This window comes from Emys orbicularis, chromosome 12, assembly GCF_028017835.1.
Source record: "Emys orbicularis isolate rEmyOrb1 chromosome 12, rEmyOrb1.hap1, whole genome shotgun sequence".
Classification (NCBI taxonomy): Eukaryota; Metazoa; Chordata; order Testudines; family Emydidae; genus Emys; species Emys orbicularis.
This window is the reverse complement of record NC_088694.1, coordinates 20,287,967-20,305,653: the sequence shown is the minus strand read 5'-3', so window position 1 is coordinate 20,305,653 and position 17,687 is coordinate 20,287,967. Positions and strand designations below refer to the sequence as shown.

Below are 17,687 nucleotides of genomic sequence, written 5' to 3'. Positions count from 1 at the left end.
ATGCAGTGCTAATCTCGGTCCCTGTTTGGGGCCTGACCCAGAGCCCACTGCAGTTGAGGGGAGTCTCTCCATTGGCTTCAGTGGGCTCCAGAGCAGGCCCCCTGAGTGACTGTAATGAATTTAGTGGTGTTCCCCCTAATGAAGAGCCTTACACCCAGCAGATGGGGATTAGCTTGCTCACAAAGGCAAGTGGTGCGCATGTGAAATTGTGCTAAAGGAACCCAGCAGAGTTCAGGGCAGGGGGCCACCAGAGGTGGGAATGCTCCATTGCCCCTGCTCGGGCCCTAAGGGCAGGGTAGGAGAGATAGAACGGGGCTCCTCTGGGCTCAGTGAGAAAGGGTGTGGGGTCCATTTGGACTGTATGGGTCACAGCTGCTTGGAAGCTGCCCCCTTGGAGACAGCACCTGGCAAAGGAACCCAGGCTGGCATGAAGCAGCTGGTCGGTGAGGGAAAGGCTGCTGGGTGGGTGATGGTGGTGAAAGAGTTGCTGGAAAGCCAAGCAATAGGCCAAGCCTTCCTTGTGAGCCTAAAGTGAGCTGGGCCGGGCCCGGCCTGGCCTTCGCTGCGCTGGACTAGACCAGGTGCTGTCTGGGATCTGGGCAGAGCAGTGTTCCGTGCACCATGCACTGCAGAGGCCACTGCCAGAGGCGCTCCGCTTTAACCCAGCCTCACTGGCCATGCTTTCTGGAAGCTTCTAGAGTAAATCTAGCCAGAAAAGTCCAAGTGGAAAGACCCTCTCTGCATCTGTAATCCCGCAGAGACTGAAGGTGGCGGGTACTCCCGGCACTGTCCCTTCCTGGAGCACTTAGTCTTTGAAAGCAATTCCTTATGTCCCATTCGACATGGGGCTGGAGCCAGCATAGGGGTGCATTGTACCACGCGTTTAGCTATTAGGGTCTTCAGCATCAAGAGCAGAAAATACAATGATGCGAGTGCCTCTCCCTCCACCGGTCACCCCTCCTTCCACCTGACGGGCACCACCTGTCCCAAACCAAGCTATTAACAAACAGCAGGACTAGCAGCTCTGGAAAGGCACCACCATTTCTTGTTCATGGCCAGGGTAAAGGTTCATTCTCTCCTTGTAGAAGCCAGGCCCCCTTTGTAACATTTAGGGATCTGTAACCTGTGGCAAGGCACTAACTTGGTTCAGTTTGCTTTATAAATGTTAGCAAAGATTTCCCTTGAGTTTCTTGTTCCATGAGACCCAGGGACAGGCCCTCCCAGCTGGCATCAATTTGACACGGCTCCCTTGAGTTCAGAGGAACATCACAGATTTACATCAACTGAGGCTCTTACCCATTGTAGTTTAGTGCAGAAAATAGCTATTCTAGAGCTCCTCTGCCCTCCTGTATCCAGAGGGAAATGCTAACTCCCTCTAAATGAATGGGATTTGCTCCCTTCTAATGCTCTGCAAGGGTGTCATGTTTGCAATGGACATGGAGACAATCATCTTTCTCAAGTGCAAAAGTAGCTTTTAAGCAGCCCAGGTGCCTACAGAGATGGGAGGAATTTGGGAAACCTCCAAAAGATTTAAAAAACAAACACAACCTGATTTTAGGACATTCCTTGACCTGTATTGCTGCAAAGCAGGAGGCTTTATCACACAAACCCCAGCTCAGCATTGCTCGGCTGCTAGGTTAGTTGCCCTATTTCTGTCCAAGGGCAACGAGTATTGTGCAAAGCTTAGAAGGTGGAGGTGGGTAGGGATGGAATGACACTGCTGTGCTACTCCACACTGAGTGTAGGAAGATGTGCAGGCTGCTTTTGCTAACAGTTAGCCATCTACTTGCACATGCAAGGTGTGTGTGTGAGATAACACATCTGTGCAGATTGGGTCATTGGTTGTGCAGGTGACCAGAGCTGGCCATTTGTGTTTGCAGTGACCTGAGTTGCAGGAAATGCCTGTGCCAATCAGGCCTGCAATTGCTTAGCTATAGGCCTTGAAAATCTGCCCTTAATGTTATAAATGAATTATATGCAAATAGAAATACTTCGATTGCATGCCCTCCACTGGAGCAGACCAATAAGCATCATGTCTGAGCCACTATTGCAGTATGGCCAGGGGATCAAGGGGAGGGGCATTGGGAAGGTCAAAGCTCTAAAAATTTTCTTGTAGCCACAGCCAATTTATGTTTCTGTGGCCTCAGCTGAAAAAATTACATTACATTAACCTTCAATATTGACTTCTAGGGCTGATTTAATCACCCTGCAGCCACCCAAGATCAGGAAAAGCGGGTTAGAACTAAAGGGGAAAGCGACAAGACTAGACCTCGGGACGCATTAGAATTAATAAGTGGTGGTGGTGGTTTTAAACTGCGATGTTCTGATTTTAATTTATTACCATCCATAGTGCATGGTCCTGGGCTCCCTGCCAAGGCTCCTTCTAAAGCCTGGGACCAATTGCTAGCTGAGCTCTCACCATCTACTTGTGAATGAACCATTGCTGCAGAGGCTCCTTGGCTGTGGAATCTGCTTCCCCCTTTATGGTCCCTGATCACCATAGTATCTGTGCACCTTGATGCTGGGGAGAGGGTGTTTCCCTGGAAACCAAGCAGAGCCCTGTAGAGAGGGGACTCTTCATGTAGAGGCCAAGGATGCTGGGTTTTAATAGGCAGCTTTCTTGCTGCAGAAACAAAGGCTGTAAATATTGAGCTGTATCTTTGGGTCTGACTGAGCTGGGCTCAGTGTGGGACATGAGGAGCTGGGAAAGGTGATTCTGAGCCACCTCTCTGTTCCCCTGATCCCAGGGTGGGCTGGGGACTGGTCCAGCAGGGACCACGCTGCCAGCTAGAGACTGCTGGAGTGTCACATCCCTTCCAGCTCCTTACAGTGGTAGAGAGGAGGGAGCTTGGAGTAGGTGCCAGAATTCCCCTCTCAGCTACCAGAGAGGGGGACTGAGGACTTGGCCTGTTGAGTTTGAGTTCAGCAGTACAGGGAGCTGCCCTGAGCTCAAGCCTAGAATCACTTTGGGTGCTAGGATGTTGCAGATTACTGACCAGACAGGAAATACAGCAAAGGCTGCAGACCGAGGGATCAAATGGACACACAAAGGGGTTGCCTATTAGGGTTGCTGTTAGAAGAGCTCCTGGCTGAGTGTTAATCTCATAGATATTTTTCTTATCCCAGACTCTCTAGTTTGAAACTGAGTATTAGTTGGAATAGTGAAATATATTTAAAAGACTGGTTTTTGGAGGACAATGTGGATGCTCCATCATTTAAAGGTCTAAGAACATAATATGGTCACAAATCCAATGAAGCCCAGGTTATCGTATCTGTGCAGATGAATAACCTAGGTGTGTAGTTTCTGCAATGAGATGTCCCGACTGGCCATCTGTGCACACAGCTAGGGTAGTGCACATGGGCGCACAGCTGCTAACTAATTCAAAGGAATCGAATGTGCATGTGCACACTTGTGCCTGTGCATGTGTGAAAATCTGGGCCTAAAACCCCTGCCAACAACACCCGATTTTTCATTTGCTGTGGGGATGGCAGCTCTCAGCAACAGGCCAACATAGAAGCAGCTGCTCAGAGAGAAGAGTTAGAGGAGAAACAGCTGTTTAGTCCTTTCAACTCCACTGCAGGAAGGACAACATGGGGTGCATTGTAAATTGGTTCCAAGAGCGACATTGAGGGATGAACACTGATCTTATTCATCGGAGTCTTCCAGTATCAAGAAATCAACATCGCTGTGATCCAAGCCTCACTCCTTCTCTCAGTGAGAAGTGATCACTGAGGAATTACCCTTCTGCTCTGGGAGTCTACCAGCTCCTGCTACACAGTAAAGGAAGGGGTTTCCCTTCACTCCTTAAATATTCCAGTAGCAAAATGTATTTAAATGTGAAAACTGTGTTAATTGAAAGAATTATGCAAATAATTAAAAAGCATGTAAAGTAATTTTATATCTATGCATGGAAAGCAAACTGTATATTTTATTAAAGATCTAAGTGACCCACTCTGCAACCTGGTTCTTTCTGGGGTAGCTCAGAGCTTTAATGTTATGCAAAATTAAATTGGCTTGTTTGGGCTGGGACCGTTAGGTTGAAGGGACAAAGGATCCATCACACAATGGAGCAGAAGGGCAGCTACTTTCTTTTCTATGAAGGTGTAGCTCATGGAAAATCCCAGTGTGATGGGTTGGATCACAGAAACCTCCTGGGAGCTGCCACCTGATGTGCCAAGACTACTACTTCCCCCTGCCTTCCCTGCCCGCTCAGGACTCCAGCACCCTGTCTTGCTGAGCCAGACACTCCCGTCTGCTCCAGCACAGACCCAGGGTCTGAATTACTTGCCCCAAAGCTGCAGGTTTACCTGAAAGCAGCTCACAGAAGTGTGCTTGTTTTTAACGCTCAGATGCCCAACTCTCAATGGGGTCTAAACCCAAATAAATCCGTTTTACCCTGTATAAAGCTTTATAGAGGGTAAACTCATAAATTGTTCGCCCTCTATAACACTGATAAAGAGAGATGCACAGTTGTTTGCTCCCCCAGGTATTAATATATACTCTGAGTTAATAAGTAAAAAGTGATTTTATTAAGTACAGAAAGTAGGATTTAAGTGGTTCCAAGTAGCAACAGACAGAACAAAGTAAGTCACCAAGCAAAATAAAATGTGCAAATCTATGTCTAATCAAACTGAATACAGATAATCTCACCCTCAGAGATGCTTCAGTAAGTTTTTTTTTTTTTTTTTCCCCCTCAGACTGGACACCTTCCAGGCCTAGGCACAATTCTTTCCCCTGGTACAGCTCTTGTTCCAGCTCAGGTGGGAGCTAGGGGATTCTTCATGATCTCTCCTCCTTTTGTTCTGTCCCACCCCTTTATATATCTTTTGCATAAGGCGGGAACCCTTAGTCCCTCTGGGTTTCCACCCACCCTGACTGGAAAAGCACCAGGTTAAAGATGGATTCCAGTTCAGGTGACATGATCACGTCACTGCAAGACTTCATTACCCACTTGCCAGCACACACATATACAGGAAGACTCACAGGTAAAACACAGCCATCTGCAGACAATGGCCCTGGTTAATGGGAGTCATCAAGATTCCAAACCACCATTAATGGCCCACACTTTGCATAATTACAATAGGCCCTCAGAGTTATATTTCATATTTCTAGTTTTAGATACAAGAGTGGTACATTTATACAAATAGGATGATCACACTCAGTAGATTATAAGCTTTGTAATGATACCTTACAAGAGACCTTTTTCATGAAGCATATCCCAGTTACATTATATTCACTTATCACATTTTTATAAAACCATATAGACTGCACAATGTCACACCCAGGTCCCAGACAGGCTGCCAGGATGCATGTTGAGCGTTGCAAGCCAGGCCCTGTAGCCTCCATGCCAGCATCACCATATCCAAGATGAAAGAGGCTACACGCCAAGCTGCATAATGCACAGGCTGCATTTGGTCACCCCTGCTTTTAACAAGAGTCAGAAAACCCAACATGGTCCATCTTGCTTATAGGTCAGGAATAATGACCTAGCACTCAGATAGTGCTTTATACCCTCCGAGAACTGCACAAGCATCAAACAGTTAATCCTCACAGGTCATTGGATGGTGTAGCTATTAGCAACCCCACTTTGTAACTGTGATATAACAGTCCATTAAGAATACCCTCCTTTTGTGTCGGTCTCCTACTCATGCTCTATAGTGCACGCTTGCCCTCTTTTATAGGAACTTTTCCCCAGCATACCTTTTGTTGCTGGTATTTTATAGTTGGCAGAATCAATCAGCTGTATCTCTGAAGTAGCCATTGCTGCTTTCCAAAACCCACCCTCTTCTCCTAGGAGACTCTCTGCATTGACATTGACTCCTTGGCCTTGAAATGCTCAAGGCAGACAGCTCAAATGACAAACTCAGAAGGGCTGGAGTGATTCCTGATACTCTGACGGGAAGGAATTGCAATGTATAGGCCTCTCCTGTTTAAAGAGTTATCAAGCTGGTCTTTTTGGTTAGAATTGACCAAATGATGAGCAACAAACTGGGATTTAATTTTCACCTACTTAACAGCTAGAAAAAAATTATATCTAAAAAACCTTGTTTAAATTCCAGCCCACTGTGCTCTATGAAATGACAATGCTACCCTATCTTTATCAGAGTTTCTAATGGAAAACCTGTCTGAACCCTAGTTATAGAGCAAAACTAATAACACCTGGGGCAAATTCTGCAGCCCACAATTGAGCAAAACCTCCATTGTCTTCAAAGGGCACTTTGCTCAATTAAGAACCACTGAATGAGACTGAAGGATTAGGATGATTTGAGCCTCTCCAGCTCTTTGTGAGGATGCAAGGAGTTGTATTACTAAGTAATTACATCAGGATTGGAAGCCTATTGGGAAATCCGAATGGCTAGCACATGAGATAAAACTTGTGGTGCTAGAGTTTGTCAGAGCTGGAAAGAAGTCAGAGCATAAAGGTTGGACTGTGTCACTCAAAGAAATAAGTGATTATAGCCCATTGTGTTACCAACCCTGCTTCACTGTGTGAATCCAAGTGCAAAAGAAGGCTGCAAAAAACAGTTCTAGGATTAAGCATAATTTGTAAGAACAGTAGCAGACTCACTCGCTTTCATGGGGCCCCTTAAGTGAACATTGACATGATGGTGTGGTCTTCATAATCTTGCTAATCAAATTCCCTAATCACTTTTCATAAGAATGATTGTATTTTCATGTGGTACCATAGGTAAATCAATTAAACATTTGATCAAGTTGTTGCTACAAAAGCTGCTCTCCAGGCTGAGAAAAAATGATTGATGCTATTGATTAGTTTGCCTTGAGATGATGATGAAAAGGTAATCTGATTAAGTGTTTTCTTCAAGCTAAAGGTTATAAAACTAAGAATAAAAGGAGAGTTAATTTAATTACCTACTTTTATCACTGTATTACCTACCAGAAATGTTTAAAAACGATGAGTCGGGCCCCCCAAAAACTCATGAGATTAAAAACACGCAAATCCCACACATTTGGGGTTATTTGTTTTCTGGTTTTTTTGAGCCTTTAAATTATTACAGTTGGGTCACAGCATCAGACTTTTCTCTACAGCAATGAGGGCTAGAAACTCTTTAATATGAAAGCTGCGATTCTCTTAGTGCCTTGCCACACTAGACAAATATCTTAATGAGTTGATGTACCCCTGGAAGACCTCTCTGTACCCCTGGGGTATGCATACCACTGGTTGAGAACCACTGCCCTATACGACTCACAAGGTCAAGGTCTTTTCCATCTTTAATTTCTATCATCCCATTTTTCATAGTATCTATGATTCTTTGGCTTGGTCTACACTTACCCCCCAATTCGAACTAAGGTACGCAACTTCAGCTACGTGAATAACGTAGCTGAAGTTCGAAGTACCTTAGTTCGAACTTACCTCGGTCCACACGCGGCAGGCAGGCTCCCCCGTCGACGCCGCGGTACTCCTCTCGTCTAGCTGGAGTACCGCAGTCGACGGCGATCACTTCCTGGTTCGACTTATCGCGTCCAGACAAGACGCAATAAGTCGAACCCAGAACTTCGATTCCCAGCCGCCGAACTAGCGGCTGGGTGTAGACATACCCTTTGTCATGTCTCTCTAAGTCCTAGGGTTTTAAGTAAGACATCAGGTCTCTCCAGCCTCATGATAAAATTATGAATTAGCCACACTAATATAGAAAATTCTGCTAAAGGAAAATATTTTTGCAGTTTATTTGCTTTATGCATTTGATAGCATTTTGTGTGTAGTCTGTCGGATTTCTCTTGTTTTTGTGAGCCTTTCACACAGCAAGGGGGGAGTGCAAACATAAAATAAATAGGAAAATTTTATTGTAAAATCACAACAGATGGTAGGGAGGACTCCGGTGCTCTTTACAGCTTGTTTTTGCAATGTGCATATAATGGAAATATCCTAGTGATTCTGGTAGAGCTCATGCAGATAAACAAGTAGCTCTTTGCAGATGAATGTGTTCTGTAGCTGAGTTGATTCATTGTGCATGCAGGGGAAGAGTCCATTTTATACCACTGTCCCTAGCTCAGAACTCTTTAATTTTGTAAAAATTGTATCTCAGTTTCTGAACTAGCTCTTCAGTGGTCGTGTGCTGGAGACAGCTGAAATCCATTTTTTCGTTTCCATTGCTGTGCAATACATAAGATTGCATGAGAATATAGAAATTTCTTTGAGAAACAGCAATCTTCAGGAAGAATCTCCAAGAGAACATCTTTGGATGCAGTGGAAAAATGTTCAGTTCTCCCACAGTCCATTTGCTGTTTGTATATTTTCCCCCCAGTATTTTTTAGTCTTACACAATTCCATGGTATAGATATTAAATCAGTATGTTGTCTGTATTTTATCTCCAATAGTGGCTTTTTGGAGTCCAAAAAGCCATCAGTCAAGAAACAATGTTATACTTTAAATTTTGCATTTATTGCGATATAGTTTTAATACAAATATTCACTCATTCTTCTAGTGTTAAGGGAATCCTCCCACGTGCATGTTTGCATGTCCAGTTTTATATCCATGACATGAGTAATTGCATTATAAGCATTAGTAACAAATTTAATTAAAACCACTCTTAATTTTTTGACTAGATTTAAAGTTATCTCTTTGAGGTTGTTGGATCAACCATAGGATTAAGCTACTAAGGAACTAGCTACTAGGAAGAATTTTGAGCTATTGGGTATAAATTTTCAATACAGAGAAAAAGCACGACGACTATAATACAAATAAGGGAGCAGACAGAGCGGGACACTGCGTTCCAACAAACATGCATGCAACCAAATCATGAGTCCATCAAGATGTTAGACAGTTCCAAATCATAGAACTGGAAGGGACCTCGAAGTCATCTAGTCCAGTCCCCTGCACTCATGGCAGGACTAATTATCTAGACCGTTCGTGACAGGTGTTTGTCTAACCGGCTCTTAAAAATCTTCAATGATGGAGATTCCACATCCTCCCTAGGCAATTTATTCCAGTGCTTAACCACCCTGACAGTTAGGAAGTTTTTCCTAATGTCCAACCTAAACCTCCCTTGCTGCAATTTAAGACCATTGCTTCCTGTCCTATCCTCAGGTTAAGAAAAATTGTTTTCCTTCCTCCTCCTTGTAACAAACTTTTACTTATTAATAAAGGGAAAAGTTGGTAAGTCTTTGGCTTATTTGTAGCAGGATCATTCCTATATTCCGTGAATGGTAGCTAAGTGGCTGCGGTGGTGGAACATAAGTAATTCTTATAGTTCAACTTTTTCAATGATCAGGACATCCCCCACTTTAACACTCCACTTATTAAAAGGAGGGAGGCTCAGGGTTATGCCATTCAGCTGCATTGACCAACCAAGTAGCCAGCAAAGGATGCTGCAATAAAGGATGGTGATGGGGCTTCTGGTGTCCATGCAGCCCTAGCATATTTATTTTATGGGGAGAGTGGTGAAGTGGAATGGGCTGGGAGTGCAGGGGGAGCCAAATTCCATTCATATTTGAAACAAAAACTGGCTGTCTGCTTGGACTTTGACCACTTAACAGGGATTAAATCAATTTGTGCTTCGAAGTAGCTGACTGGCATTTTGGGAGGTTGAGGATATTTCTGCTGATCTTGCTTTTTGTGTTTGTTCGCCAGAGCAAAGGCGGGTTTTGTTCTCCTTCTGGCACAAAAATAGCTGGATCCAAGAGGAAGATGGAAGCGTTGTCAAACATTGTTTCTATAGCCTGATTCTAGCCTTCGGGCTGGTAAACAAGAGCAAAAGGGATGAAGTGAGACTGGAGGGATGACTGGGAATAGGACCATCCTGTGGCCCTTTCCTCCTGTGACACCCAATGAAATGCTGAACTACCCAGGTCAGTATTTGAACCAGGAGACCTGGGCTCTCATCCCTTCACAGAACTCATGTGTAAGACTTCCCAGCTCACTATTCGAATGTGGCCTCAGGAACTTATCAAAAGGTTAAAGAAATTTTTTTAATAATTAATGGAGATATATCTCCTAGAACTGGAAGGGACCTTGAAAGGTCACTGAGTCCAGCCCCCTGCCTTCACTAGCAGGACCAAGTACTGATTTTGCCCCCGATTCCCTAAAGTGGCCCCCTCAAGGATTGAACTCACAACCCTAGGTTTAGCAGGCTAATGCTCAAACCACTGAGCTATCCCTCTGCCCCAATGAGGGTTTTCTTGTTAGGACAGCATTAACAGTTCTGGGAGTTTGCAATTAATTTATACCTCCTTCAAGTCTCACTAAACTGCTAGGTTGTGCTATTTGTTTTATATGCACAGGAGGGGGAGAGAGGCCCCCCCCTGCAGATGTTATAACTACCCACCTTGCTAGATATTTCCCATTTACATGGGACAAAGCTCAGGGACAGACCGTCTAAGTACCAGCCCCTGGCTCATGCAGCTTCTTGCGCACTCTTGAACCTTTGCTAGCTATATACTTTGCCATCCATAGCTATTTTTGCAATGCGCATGATGCTCCTAGATTAACCCTATGCACATGAACTAGTCAGTATTTGAGACAACAGTTCAAAGGTGATGTCAGTGCTACAGCAGAAGTTGCACAACTCCTATCTTCATTCTGCCCTTCCAAAGTGTGCCAGTAACCTGTGTTCTGAATAGGCCAATGCTATACCCCATCTCCAGGCAGTCGTCATTTTGCTGTAATACTTACCGTGTCCCCCACTCTTCTTTAATTCAGGAATTGTGTTTAAATGCTCTGACCTAATTTAATTTCTTCCAGCATGGCTAACCAAAGATGACTCCTCTGCATCCGGCATCAATTCAATTTCTTCTGCTTCACTTTGTCATCCTTCTAGTATAGATTTTCCAACTGCAGCAGCAGTTCAAGGAAATAGTGTAGAATACAGAGTGTACTGGCAGAGAAGGATGGCACTGTTTCTTTAATTTACTGCTAACTCAAATTTCAAGCTCTCAGGAATTATGAGTTAGCTCCCCATGTTTTTAAATGACCCAATATTCAGATACAACCCTTCCCCTCCCCCCAGCAATTATTTCATTCAGCTCTACAGAGATAGAGGAACCACTCAGTTAATGTGTAGTTTATAAACTCTGTATATCTAACATGTCCATCTTCCATCCCCAGAAACTGTAAAACAAAACTAAGGAGGGCAGACCCAGGTCTTCTGCAGGGGACAAAGTATAAAGCTGGATAAAGAAACTCTTCCCTCGCTCACCAATGCCTTATGGCCCAGAACCACAAAAGAACAAGCACAGGGATGCTGAGCTTTGTGGATTCCATAGAGTTAAGATGCCCAAAAGCTGCGTTTGTGCCTAGGTGCTCTGTTCTCCCCCTGCCCCCTCTTCATTGGAGAGCGGTGTCTGAGAAACCCAACATACTTAGCAGGCAGCTGCCTAAATTAACCAGGGGGAGGTGCTGATGAAGTGCATCCTGAACCCTGCCCCTCTCAAGGAGTTAAGCATCTAAATTTGGGCTGGAGGGAGGCACCTAGTTTTGCTTGCAAACCATAGCCATGAACCCTTCTCCTGGAGTCAGGCAGATTAGACATCTAAGGCATTTGAGGCAGTGGTGGTCCCCATGCTGCTTCCGTTATAACTTTACCTGGCTAACACATTCCCCTGCTTCTTCCACAGCTTGGGTGAGTGCTCATCTTCACCTGGTTTGAGGATCATGCTGGAGCTACAGTGTGAGAGAGGTGCCCAGATGACTTGAGGGAAGCAGTAGTTTGCATGCCCAGAGGCAGAAATTTAGGTGCCTATGGGACTTGTACAGCAAAAATGCAGGTGGAGAGTGTTTAGGTGCCAGATGAGCCAGGGTTTTGTAGCACTGAAAATCTGGGCTTCAAGCACTTAAGTCCCCAGCACCTATGTCTACTTTCACAAAGGGAAAGTAGTTTGAAGAGTGAAGTCCTAGGCACAGAACAGGTACAGCAAGCAGCTGGGACAGTGTAAGGTACCCCTCAGAGTGAACGAGTCCATACGCACTTGACTTCTGTAGAGACTAACAAAAGGTGCTAACTGATTTCTGTAGAAAATGTCCAGTAGAAACTTGACTCAACTCCCAATTCCTAGGCCACTGAAGAGTCATCCCCTGGTTAATTTATGGACCCACTGCTGAACAGGAATAGATTGGAACCAGTTCTCTAGTGGCAACAGGTTCTACATCTTGTTACCAATTTCTGAACCAACCTGCCCTTAAGAAAACTGCTCTGAAAGATCTGAGGATTTTTCAGTGTTTCTGGTGCTTATGACTCAAGCAAGAAAATACTGTACTATTAAGACTCTTAAATTCCCCATAAATAGTCAAGGCATTGTGACTTTCATTTAGGGCAGTTTATTTGTCATTTTGAACAAATAAGGCAAGATATTTGAGCAAGATCATTCAAACAAGATCTCCTGTATCAAACTTTAAGGAAATGCAATAAGTCACTATTTCATACATATACAAACTAATGACAATACTAATATATACAAACAGTCAGCTCTTACAAAATAGCATTTCAAGTCAGCACTTTATGCCAGTGTCACTAATTTGTTACAAAAAGTTAAAGCTACAAACTTCACATTATTAAGTCTCACGTAACTGACATCAGCATCTTTGCAGGTTGGAAAGTGAAGATGACAGTTTGTCCAGAACACTTTTCAGTAATGCATATGGACCCATAAAGCAGGTGAATATAATTTTACAATTAAATGAACATATTGCTTTAAAATGTTGCCTGAATTGCAGTCCCTCAGGATATAAGCCTCAGTTGTCACAAGCTGGAGGAATTTAAGGAGTGAGCATATGAGAGGCTCCTGCAGGGAATCTGAAAAGGGAAATGTTTTCTCTAGTTAAGATTACAAATTCTTGAAGGTGAAAAAAATTCCCATTTTTGTTCAAACTCAGAGTAGTAAATCTAGTTGTAGGCCTCAACTCTTATGGGCATTAAAGGCAGATTTAAGAGAAAATTAAACCATTGGACCACTTCTTACTTTCACTGAAATGGTTGGCTATGAAAAAAATTACAGCAAAAGAACCCAAATATTTGAAAGTTATTTCACTAACGCTATATTGGGCTGTAAGCACCAATTACAGCAATCAAGTTATGCACTCAGTAAAGTGAAAACTGAAGTCAAGCACCCAACTTCTGTGTTTTAAGTAAAACATGGGCTTCTCAATGTCTTCCTGTTGCTGAAAGAAGTTTTGTCTATCAGTGGTAAATATGGTACAAAGACAAACCATTCCTAACAGAATGGTCTACTTGACATGTAAGCAATGCACTTAGCTTGCTACCAAGTCACTCATATTGTACATGTGCATCATGCCAGAGGCAAAATCCATATGTACTAGAAGTAACTAAGCCATGAGCCAGTATTTAAAATTAAAAAAAATGCATCTTGTTACTGGAAGCTTCATTTAAGCAAGGGAATGTAATGAACACTAGCCCTAAAAAAACAAAACAAAACAAAAAAAACAAAAAAAACACATTTGAGCATCTTTAATAAATATTTTTAAGTGAGAAAACACACACATTGGATGAATTTTTAATAAGTACTGCAGATGGTGTGTTTGTGTCCAGCATTATTAGTGTGCTGTATTGTCAACACAGGCGCTTACTAGCCTGCATGGTTCATTTAAATTGCCAGATTCTTATTGCCAAGAGATTGTCATCTACTAACAAAAACAGAGGTTTAAATTATTTAGCTTGTGCTGTGGAAGTGATTTTTAACTCAATTTACTTGGTTTCTTTCAAGATCTTCATGCTAGAAACTTTTGCAATATTAGAAGCTATCAAAAATCATGACTTCCCCACAGCTGGTTAATGTGGGTACGCATGGAATATTGTTCCCATGTTGTACCAGAACACATTGCCGACTGCCTCCCTTTCTTTCCAGAGTCTGCCTGACTAGGCTGCTGAGCTCTTGCACTCAGTTATATTAGCTCTGTCTATTTGCAGCTGAGGAATAAACTGAAGATGTTAAAAGCCAGATCCTCAGGGGTGTAAATTGGCATGACTCCTCCTATGCCAACGGAGCTCACTGATTTACAGCAGCTGAGGGTACAATCCCAAGAAACAACGGGTCTAAAACTATAATGCTTCTACCAGCTATGACAGGAACCTTTCTTGTTACTAGAAGCATTTGATTTCAGGAGACATTGATATTTAATTGTGTGTGTCGTACCAAGGTCTGTTTCAGAAGGATGACATGAAAACTAGTCCATCAGAGAAAGAAAATAATTGACATAGTTGCTCTTTACAAACATTTCATCTTATGTGGAATAACTAGATCCAACTACAAGTGGATCCTAAAGTCGAATCCAACATTAGCTTTGCTCCACTGCTGCCAATGCACAGCACACCCGCTGTTAGGTCTCTGCATCTATAACTGGAGATACCTGCATTACTTTGTCTGTTTTGCTCTTTATCATGGCAGTGAAAGTTTATTAAATCATTTCAAGGTAACTTGACTCAACGGACGGTAAATGCACAATCTGGTGATTTTCCACAACCCGTTAACACCATGAAAAAGGCAGACTTTACATAGTTATCCCAGACAGAAAACACACTATTTATCAGTGTGTTCAGAAAAACTGGAAGAGGTTGATCTTAGCCATATTAAATGCAGAACAAGTTAAGTTGGAACTTCAGTCGCCCAACTCATCTGGCGTCAATATATTGTTGTTTAATCTTTTGCGTAACCTATCTTTATTTTCAGCTTAGCTTTTCTGCTGTACTTGACCTCTGAGTAAAACATTATGCAATTAATTTTTCATCTAAAGATGGAAGCTTGAAATTTTAAAGCCCTGTAAATCACCATAATTAGTGAAATATTTTTAAATCCTCTCCTTAGTGGAGCAAAAAATATCTAATTTCCCAAGAGAGGGTTCACATACAACTTTTTAGCACTCCAATGCTAGTAGGAACTAAATGAAGGATATTTCCCAGGATGCAGATGAAGGAGCATCTGCTTTGTTTTACATTGGAACTCTGCTTGGTTTTTGGTTTAAGTCAGTGAGGCTTTTAAACTGCAGAACAGCATTTGACAGAAGCACAGCAACATGCTTAGTCTACCAGTATTAATTTATACAGTACACACAAGACAAAACTACGGGCTCAAAAAACACTTGCTTAAAGCGCACAGGGTAAGGCATGGGGCTTATTACAGGCTTTTTAAAAGTAAGATTTGTTCCTTTCCAAAGGTGGGAATAGTTTCTGCATCTTCTTGTCTACTCTTTTCAGTGACCTCTCCAATTTGCTAACACTTTCCACGGTACCTTAACAGTAGTAAGACACAGTTAAAATGTTTGAAACTGAGCCTGTACCAAAAAAAGAGATGCAGCCGTTAAACACCACAGTACATATTAAATTCAAAAGGAAGAAAATGGACTACTGAAAGTTACATTAAGAAAATGAACCAACATTAGTCTTATTTGTATCTGTTCCCCTGATTTAAAACAAGTTTAATCTAAAAACAGTAACAACTGAAATAATACATTTTCTATTTTAAATATATCCAACATTAAAACATACCATTATCCATCCATCAGGATGTCCCACTTAATGGCATTCCTGAGTTCAGAAAGGTGCTATGGAAAAATAAGTGAGCAGAAGTTTTGCTCCCTACTTTGCTAACACATTTCAATAGAAATCAATCTGCGTAGTAGTCATAAAAGCAAGGTTCTGATTGTTTCAGAGGGTGGACATTTATTCTACCAGTGGCGCTCTCAAAAGTTCTGTTGCCGACGTTTCTTGGCTTCAATGGCATCAAGGATTGGCTGCCGTTTAGACTGATACTTCTGGCGGATCTCTTCAATTTCCTGTTCCATCATGGGATCGAGTGCTGAGAGTCTCCTCTGAAGTTCCTCTACGCCCCAGCTCTTTAACTAGCAGAAAGGAAACAGAATGCGTACCAACGTCAGAGCCTGTGCAGATACTTGACAGAAAAGAATCAACACTTCTGCAGGAAATTCTGCTCTGACAGATTATAAATATTCACACAGCATCCTAACAGTATAATGGTTCTGAACTAACCAAGGAAAAAGCAATAAGGGGTTAATTGAGAAACAAAAGGACAAGTGACATGCTTGTAAAATGTATACAAGTCAAATATGCCCAAATGTGGGTTACTATAGCCCTCTCCATTTACATAACCTGGAAGCAAGCACCTTTTTCTCTTCATAACCAGGATTACTGCCAATCACCCCCCCACGCACGTTCCAAAATTAAGCTGCTTCTTGGAGCGAGAGAGTGGGACTCAAGATGCACATCACAACAGGTGGGCCATCTTGACTGGGGAGCATCAATTAAGTTAAAACTGAATTACACAATTCCCAGGAAAGCAAAGAGTCGGCTTCAAGCTATAACAAACCCGTAGAAAGGAACCTTTCATGATGTGTATGTGGCAAGAATTCCCACCTGATTGTCTAACTACAAGGAATTAAGAACCAGAGAGAAGTTTAGAAAATGTAAGTTAAAACCAGCTAGGAACAGACCCAAAAAGCCAGAAGTCCCAGAGGTCAAACTTAGTGATACCCTACAATGTCCAACATATATCTTTCATCCCAAATCAGAAATAGTACATTCATCTTCCTTATGAATCAAGTCAGATTCCAAGGCCAGGAGGGACCATTGTGATCTTGTCTGGCCTTCTGTATAACACAGGCCATAGAACTTCCCCACAATAATTCCTAGAGCAGAGCTTTTAGAAAAATATCCAGTCTTGATTTAAAAATTGCCAGTGATGGAGAAGCCACCACAACCCTTGGTAAACTGTTCCAATGGTTAATTACTCTCACTGTTAAAAAGGTATGCCCTAGCTCCAGTCTGAATTTGCCTAGCTTCCACTTCCAGCCATTGGATTGTGTTAGATCTTTGTCTGCTAGATTCTAGAGCCCATTATTAAATGTTTGTTCCCCATGTAGGTACTTAGACTAATCAAATCACCCCTTTAGCTTAACAAAGAGAAAGTTAATAGACTGAGCTCCGAGTCTATGGCTATACGGTGTGGTTTTTTATCATAATTCTTGTGGCTCTTCTCCGAACCCTCTCCAATTTATCAACATCCTTCTTGAACTGTGGGCACCAGAACATAGCCTCTCTACTCCTACTTGAGGTTCCCCTTTTTATGCATCCAAGGACTGCGTAGGCCCTTTTGAAAACAGAGTCGCATTGGGAGCTCATGTTCAACTGATTATCCCCATGTACATCTTTTTCGAAGTCACAGGATGGAGGACTCTATCCTGAGAAGCAGTTTGGTCTACATTCTTTGTTCCTAGATGTATACATATAGCTGTGTTAAGACACATTGTTTGCTTGGGCCTTTACCAGAGATCTAGATAGTCTGTGTCAATGATCTGTCCTCTTCCTTATTTACCACTAGGGTTGCCATCTTTCTAATGGCTGGTAACTGGACCCCCAAGGGCCTGCCCCCTGCCTCACCTCTCCCCCCCAAGGCCCTGCTCCCTTCTCCGCTTCTTCCCCCCAAGGCCCCACTTCAGTCATTCGCTCCTCTCCCCACTGTGGCTGGATCATCTCCACCTCTCCCAGCTAGACTCCCCCTGCTCTGGGGCTGGGACAGGAGCTGCTGCAGCCTGACAAAGAGCCTGTGTGCAGGTAAGAGGCAGCATCGGCTGAGCAGGGGCTGGCGAGAGTTAATGACCCGGCACCTCCCCGTACCCCGCGGTAACCAGGCTTTTGGTGTTCGGTCAGTACATCTGACTGGAGACTGCCAGGACCCCTTTTTGACCGGACTTTCCACTCAAAAA

At 43.1% G+C, this 17,687-nt stretch overlaps 1 protein-coding gene across 1 annotated transcript in view; it reads right to left on the bottom strand.

The window, feature by feature from the left end:
* Positions 1–14,858: 14,858 nt before the first annotated feature.
* The window catches only part of STK4 (serine/threonine kinase 4), a 74,349-nt gene continuing 71,520 nt past the window's right edge, over positions 14,859–17,687 (bottom strand). The window contains exon 11 of the mRNA XM_065414264.1: positions 14,859–15,806. Within this exon, the coding sequence (XP_065270336.1) occupies positions 15,648–15,806 (159 nt within the window). The 3' untranslated portion in view covers positions 14,859–15,647. The remainder of the gene's footprint in view (positions 15,807–17,687) is intronic.